The 8,233-nt window shown below is 46.2% G+C and overlaps 1 protein-coding gene across 1 annotated transcript; it reads left to right on the forward strand.

Annotated features, from left to right (window-relative positions):
- Positions 1–2,927: 2,927 nt before the first annotated feature.
- Positions 2,928–6,844, forward strand: adra1ab (adrenoceptor alpha 1Ab). The gene is made up of 2 exons (XM_028974829.1): positions 2,928–3,831; positions 6,408–6,844. Exons 1-2 carry the CDS (start codon positions 2,928–2,930, stop codon positions 6,842–6,844), a joined length of 1,341 nt encoding a protein of 446 aa, XP_028830662.1.
- The last annotated feature ends 1,389 nt before the right edge of the window (positions 6,845–8,233 follow it).

Consider the following 8,233-nt stretch of genomic DNA (forward strand, 5'->3'; position numbering starts at 1 on the left):
TGGAGATCATGGAAACAGCTCTCTTCCAGCCCCTTCCTAGTACCCTCTCCCATGCTCCTTGACAGCCGCTCTCCGGGTCGAGCCTCTCGAGCAGCATTTAATATCCTGTTTAACAATGCAGCGGCCGGGATGTTCATCTCGGCTAAAAGATGACTCCCTGATGCGAGAGCCCTCCTGCGCGGCAGTGCCATTCATGGCGAACGAGAGGCGAGGTGCTGTCGAAAAATGCCGGGGCGCACCGAGGCCTCGGGAAGGCAGCTTGCCCGGCACATTTCGCTTCTTTTTTGGCGTGCTGTGTACGTGTGCTGTAGCGAATTGTTTATTAAAAGTCTTTTTTTATTAAAAGTTGAGGAACATGGCCCGAGGCTCGCCCGGAGAGAGGCCAGTACGGGCATCGCGCCTCTGACAACGAGAGGGAGGAACAGAGATAGATAGGTGTGTTGCAAGGTTGAGCGGTCGGGGGTGAATGAGGCAAGATTATTAAAAACAAAGTGAACTGTGAAAAAGCTGAGAGTACAGAAAGTGGCTTCACGTGGCTGTGTGTGATACTTGGCAGCACGCTCTTCGCAATCAATAAGCTGCAACGTCACAACGAGAAATGCAATCTATTCGCGTTCAGGTGGCATCCATTGTTAACTAAGGTAACCGTACACTAGAAGAATTAGAACAGCCATTTTTGAGGTTATTTTCAACAGTGGTGAGGAAACTAAAGCAGCCGTTGAAAAAACGGGCTGCACCCACTTTGCTGCTCAATTCTGGTCAATTTTGTTGTCAAAAACTGACTTGAGACAGTTATCCTGACCGCCTCGCACTAGATGATCAAGATGACTGGAGCATGACACGCCACTCACAGAGCTGTCGTCAATTTATTCTGACGATGGAAATGGCTCCATCATTACATTTACATGTACGCCATTTACCAGACGCCCTTATCCAGAGCGACTTACAATCAGTAGTAACAGGGACAGTCCCCGCTGGAGACACTGAGGGTTAAGTGTCTTGCTCAGGGACACAATGGTAGTAAGTGGGATTTGAACCTGGGTCTCCTGGTTCATAGGCGAGTGTGTTACCCACTAGGCTACTACCATACCAACAACAACAACATTTATTTCTTATATAGCCCATAATCCCATACAGTACGTCTCAATGGGCTTTGACAGGCCCTACAGTTGAGACCCCCAAACTTGACCCTTCTGCACACAAGGAAAAACTCCACAAAAAAACTCTAGGAGAGAGAAAAAAAGAGAGGAAGATACAACCTTCTGATTACGGGGCCGCTTCCTTAACCGCTAGGCCACCACTGCTGTGGTGTCAGTGCAGAGTTGGTGATGGTTTGTCCAATAAGTTGTAGGGTTGGAGAAGTCCAGAGTGTAGTCCAGTGTCATGGTGTACATTACGTGTCCATCATGATGCTGCTGGTCCATTTGAAGATCCCTGTAGCTGTAGTTGTTACGGTGGTGGTGGCTGTGGTGACCCTCTGGTTCGTTTCATGCTAAGTCCTCGTTTAGCAGTTGTCAGGAACCAGGATTTATCTGCTGGTCTCTTCACTGGGTTCTGCCGATGGTCTGTGCGCTTGATTCAGTGTCTCTGCGAAAATAAACAGAAGCAGCGGCAGACGGCAGCATCGTACGACCGATACTGAACTACCATCATGAGATTGCTTGATCACAATAAGAAACTGAATGTGTATATTGGGGGTCATTTGGTGTGAAGCCACCAATAGATGTTATTCGCTGTCATCTGGGCATCTGGGAATAGGCGGCATATTAATAAGGTTTAAGAAAGTAAAAAAAGAATGTGCACGCAACATTAACTCAGGTCACGATAGACCCGTCACCAGTCTCCATGTCGGGACGGTGTCAGAAGTGGTAGGCGTGGCTTAGAGATTTATGAGATCCCATGATTGCCGCTTCTCTCTCACTCTGCCTCTGGTTTAGTGCTCCCTTATTATCAGATCCAACCACCTAAAAAGTGTAAGCAACTCGCCGATAGGAGGTGGAGCCAGTTCTTAATCTGACTCCTCCCACACAGAGCGCCTTGGAAGGACAGAAGATTAAGCAAGACAAAAATGCGGGCACACACTCAGGGACGTAACAGGTCATTCACCAACACATCACACTGCCTCCACCAGCCTGCCTCTTCCACGCACACGGCCATCCACACGGCGTAAAAGAAAATGGGATTCATATAGGACCAGGCCACCTTTCTATCAGATCCAACATGAACCTGTTTCAGCATATGGAGCCAAAGCAGCCCTGCTATCGGACCATGACCCTGTTGCAGTTTCCTTGGACCACTTTTAGTAGATCCTGACAACTGCAGGCCACCTCCATTTACATTTACAGCATTTATCAGACGCCCTTATCCAGAGCGACTTACAATCAGTAGTGACAGGGACAGTCCCCCCCGGAGACACTCAGGGTTAAGTGTCTTGCTCAGGGACACAGTGGTAGTAAGTGGGGTTTGAACCTGGGTCTTCTGGTTCACAGGAGAGTGTGTTACCCACTAGGCTACTACCACCCAAGGCTACCACCCACCTAAATGTTAATACTAACACATACAGTCTTGACTCAATAATTATTTGGTTATATTAATTGGGGGGGGGGTCTTTTTTTTTTTTTTTGTGTGAAGGTCTCATCTGTTTATGTAACTCTGTTCCTTTTCAAATCTTGTTAAGCTTCAAAGATTAGTGTGTGCCACTATAAAAGTTTGTGTGTGTGTGTTTTGCAGTGCCAGCCTCAGACCATACTCCTGCCGCATAACCTCTATTGCCCCGCTGCAGAACTCATCTTCAGGTGCTTGTGAAATGAATGATTGCTGCGGATCACCGGTAATGGATCGGTCAGGAGCGGTTTCTCCCCGTACGTTGCAAGCTGTCACCAGGATGGAGGCAACAGATTGGTAAATTTCACCTCATTTCATCCACCATGGCCACCCTGCCGAAAGATAACTTCAGCGCGGTCTCTCTCCGCGAGAACTGCTCGAACTGCAGCGTGCCGGTGTCGCCGGGGGTCGACCCCTCAAAAGTTGTGCTCTTAGGCCTGGTCCTGGTGGTCTTTGTGGTTTTTGGGGTGCTGGGCAACGTCCTGGTCATCCTGTCTGTGGTGTGCCATCGTCACCTACACTCCGTTACCCACTACCTGGTGGCGAACCTGGCCGCCGCCGACCTGCTGCTCAGTTTGGCGGTGGTGCCCTTCTCGGCCGCCTCGGAGGCGCTGGGACGCTGGGTGTTTGGACGGACGCTGTGCAGCACCTGGGCCACTCTGGATGTCCTCTGCTGCACGGCCTCCATACTCAGCCTGTGCGTGATCTCGGTGGACCGCTACCTGGCGGTCCGGTACCCGCTGCGCTACCCCTACCTGGCCACCAGGCGGCGGGGGGTGTCCGCCGTGGTGGCCATCTGGGTCCTGTCGGCGGCCATCTGCGTGGGTCCTCTGTTCGGCTGGAGGGAGCCCATGCCGGAGGACGAGGCCATATGCGGGGTGAACGAGGACCCGAGCTACGCGCTGTTCTCCGCGCTGGGGTCCTTCTACGTGCCGCTGGCCGTCATCCTGGCCATGTACTGCCAGGTGTATGTGGTGGCGCGCCGCGAGACCAGGAGTCTCATCCAGGGCCAGAAGAGGGACGGCCTGGATGCAGAAGCTGTGACGCTCCGCATCCACCGTGGGAACACCAGGAGCAGCTCCACGGAGGAGCAGGACGGGAGGCGGGGTCACTTCACCCTCCGTCTGCTGAAGTTCTCCCGGGAGAAGAAAGCAGCCAAGACCCTGGGCATGGTGGTGGGCTGCTTCGTCCTCTGCTGGTTGCCTTTCTTCTTAGTGCTGCCTATAGGTGAGTCCATTTCCATTTACAGCATTTACCAGACGCCCTTATCCAGAGCGACTTACAATCAGTAGTTACAGGGACAGTCCCCCTGGAACAACTCAGGGTTAAGTGTCTTGCTCAGGGACACAATGGTAGTAAGTGGGATTTGAACCTGGGTCTTCTGGTTCACAGGCGAGTGTCTTAACCACTAGGGTACTACCACCCTCCATTACAATTACAATTAAACAACGTCTAAATACTCTTATTAAATTTGAAATCTATTACTTAGCTTAGCATCAGGACTTGTTGGACTGGTGTTTGAACTTTGGTCTTGTCATTTGTTGATAACCAAGGTCATCGACCGCCGAGCCGCGGCTGCTTACTGTATAAACGAAGCCTAATCCAAAAATGAATCTACACGTTACCGGAGAGAGTTCAGTCAGTAACCCGCTAAATAAAGAATGACGAAAGGAACTAATTCATCTTTTTTTTTTTTATAGTTTATTAGGCGAGAATGAGCACAAACATTTTCCTATCCGTTCTGTCCTCCATGAGTTCTTTGTTTTTAGTTGACGGGGAAATTCTCTCTGTTTTTCATCTCAGGCCTACTGAGCTGTGAAATACAAATTTGATGCTCGCTCAGTGTAAAAGTGATTTAGCAAGATTGCATCTAGTTTAAGGGACTCTTCTGTCTGAAGGGGGCGGGGCAAGGTGGGAAACACAAACCCAATTTTCCGCTTGTTTGAACACCTCCTCGGCTGCGCGGGACCTTAAACCAAACCAGCAACCAATCAATAAGCAAATACGCGAGAGCCAGGCGAGGCTGACCCAGACAACACAGCTCAGCCTGCTGTTGGGGATTTTGTGCATTGAGGAGAATATTGTGTTTAGTCATTCCTGAATATCATATCCCACTGTTGGGATGTTGTGAGATAAACTCATGTAAAGGTCACCTCATTTAGTGGCCGCCATCAGTCACTGGATGTCAATAATTCAATCATTCAATTCGAAGGACTTATTCAATTCATGAGAGGAATCATCAGTCAGTGCAGAAAAGTGATGTGTACGTCATGCTGAGCAAAGTTAATGAGTGGCAATAACTATTACAGGAGTGAAGGGCACACACTTTTTTATTCAGTAGTGTTTTATGTCTGTAAAAGGGTATACTCACCTGTTTTCAAGCATTAATAATGCACAAAATGCATTATTCAGCTCTTCTCATGCAGTATACTAACTTCAAAATTCAGGTGGGTTATACCATTGTCGTGTCAATTGCAGTTATCGTGAAAATTGTCCAATTTAAAGCTTGTAAATTCACAGGTGATAACTGGATTACAGTATAAATTCTACCGAACATGCTTTTTAAAATGTTATTTCAGTAAATGGCATTTGCAAAATTTTATAGTGAGCCAACGGTCTCACTTAAAAGGTACAATTTTGTTGGTGCAGGTGCAAAATGTATTCATTTAAAACATATAAAAGATAGAAGAGAGCAAAAACTCTTTAGATTTTATGGCAAAGGCCGACGTGGAATGCATGCAAACCAACCTGCAGCAGCCTGCTCAACCTATCAAAATTCTCAGAATAATGAAGACAGTTATGAAGACATATAAACATAGTGCTTTGATGATATTTATGGTGCATTTCATTTGAATAATCTAGAACTGATGAATTTTCAAGGCAAATGAAAAGCATTACTGAAATTTGCATACTAACCAGATAGCAGAATTTCGCCACTGTGTGCCTCAAGTGGTAGTGAGTTCCTGTAGCATCAAACTTGTCCTCAATCTTGCCTTAGAAGAGCAGAATTGGAGTATTCTGACATCCCTTTTCTGGCAGTCATGGTGAGGTGGCGGTCTACACCTTTTAGTTTCGGTTGATGCTGTCCTACCAACAAATCTTCAGTCTTTACAAGAAATGTACCAACCATGTACCAAAGACAATCTGTAGCAGAAGGACAGCTCTGAACTTGATTGCACTGCTGAGCCTTTTCAAAAGATGCATTAACTAAAGTCCACAGATTCCTAACAAGATTCTCTTTAGGTCCAGTGTCCTTCTTGAGCAGAAGATTAGAAAACATTGTAGGGCTGAATGTGATGAGGTTAAGTAAAAAAAACAACAAGAAAGGAGAGTTCACAAAGATGTCATTAACATTTCAGATCAATACAACATGTCTGTCTCCCATACTGAGCAGCAATATCGAACGTGCCTGAGGTCAAACGGTAGTTAAATGGACAGCAAACCTTGAGCTGATAGCATGGTTCTCCATGAACACTGTTGAAAAATGGCCTGATAAGGGATGTTGAAGACCACATTTTTTGTTGTTGTGGAATGAATATCGCAACTGGATATCACTGACATTGAAATTCATTCAAAAATAAGCCATTTTCTGGCATGGTGTTTTGTGTGTTTCTGACTATGTCTTGTCAATTTCCCTTTTTTCCTGATGTCCCAGGAAAACTGAATACTTTTATACTGAATATAGGTGCATATTGCAACTGCAAAACAGGAAGAATGATTTGGAATTGAAAGAACATGGAAATTCACAAAGGGTCCATGATTGTTTAACTCTAAAACATGCATGTCCTTGTGTTCCTCCGCAGGGTCCATATTCCCATCATACAGGCCATCGGAAGCGGTCTTTAAGGTGACCTTCTGGCTTGGCTACTTCAACAGCTGCCTCAACCCGATCATTTACCCCTGCTTCAGCCAGGAGTTCAAGAAGGCCTTCCAGAACGTCCTCCGATGCCAGTGTTTGAGACGGACAACCAGACCGTCCAAGTTTCCTGGAGGTCCAAACCCAGGTCCTTTACCCTTGCTTACCCCCCACCCCCCAGTGTCCTCTAGTTCCTCTACTTCGCTTCAATATCCTTCAGTGCCGGTTCCTCCATCTCACAGCCATGCGGCCGAGCACCGCAGCAAGAACCTGCTGAAGGTCTGCTGTTTCAGGGCCAATCCCAGACCTCACACATGTACCAGCTTGGTACAGGGCAAGACTCTGAGACTGTCCCTGGGGACCAAGGCAGGCCAGGCTGTGTGACAAGTTTTCCTACAAGACATTCCTTCCCCTAGGAAAATGTTATCTGGAATCCCATTTTCCTCCATCACCATTTCCACTGACTGTTACAGGAGGAGTCCAGTTTTTGCCCTGTGGATTTAATTGAAATAAATGCTGATCCACTGAGCTGGACAATAGCCTGAGCCCGAAATATTTCCTGGTTATGAGGGTTATGGTTATGAGGCCATGCACAAAATCAATCATATTGTATGAAGCGATGCAGGGATCATTGTTCCTGTGGGAACTGGAGCCTTTAAAAGAAGCACATATTGAAAATGGAAATTTCAGGACATTTAATGAGATTGCCTACCTGAAGCAAGTGGCTGCTGTGATCGTGGACGTGTCAGTCTGCTGCCAGAGGGGGGGCTGAGCAGGAATCCTCATTATCTGGTTTCAGTTGATGAGAGAATTTAATGAATGAGTTAGGGTAGATTCAGCTTAGGTAGATTCCAAGTAATGACATCTCAGGTATTCAGTCATTTCTACTTTTGACGATGTTAAGATGTTACGCCCCTTTTTGTTCTTTATTTTTGTCCATGTTGCTATAGTTTTTTGGACTATTCTGCTTTCAAAAGTCCCCAATTATGTTTTTTTTTCTTTTATATACAGTAGGTCTTAGTGGTCCCCTAATACTGTATCTGAAGTCTCTTTCCGAAATTCAGCCGTGGTGCAGAGTTACAGCAAGAATTATAGCCAGCCACAAAAGGAAATTTCCCCAGGACACGTTGTTTCATTTTCTGTAGCTTTAAATGCAAATGAGGATAGAGGGGCAGGACATGGAGGAGAGCGGCCTATAGAAGTTGAGTCTGCAATGCATCCAATCAACTGCAATGCTTCACACGTTTTCAAGGCATGACGGTCGGTAGAGTAACTTTTTTATGGACTGAGCCCTCAGGGATCAGTACTCAGCCATTTTTTCTCTATACACAATTTCACAATATCCTCACTATGCTGAAGACACACAACTCATCTTCTCTTTCCCTCCCTCAGATGTACAGGGTGGGCCTTTTATATGGATACACCTTAATAAAATGGGAATGGTTGGTGACATTAACGTCCTGTTTGTGGTACATTAGTATATGTGAGGGGGCAAACTTTTCAAGATGGGTGGTGACCATAGTGGCCATTGGATCCAACTTTTGTTTTTTCAATAGGAAGAAAAAAATCTAATTTATTGGTAATTATTTATTGGTAAACAATTGGTTTTAACGTAACTTTATTCTTTCATGAGTTATTTACAAGTTTCTGACCACTTATAAAATGTGTTCAATGTCACCAACCATTCCCATTTTATTAAGGTGTATCCATATAAATGGCCCACCCTGTACATGCCGCTTCCAATATCTATGCATGCATAATCTCTGTATTTTG

This window comes from Denticeps clupeoides, chromosome 3 (assembly GCF_900700375.1).
Source record: "Denticeps clupeoides chromosome 3, fDenClu1.1, whole genome shotgun sequence".
Taxonomy (NCBI): domain Eukaryota; kingdom Metazoa; phylum Chordata; class Actinopteri; order Clupeiformes; family Denticipitidae; genus Denticeps; species Denticeps clupeoides.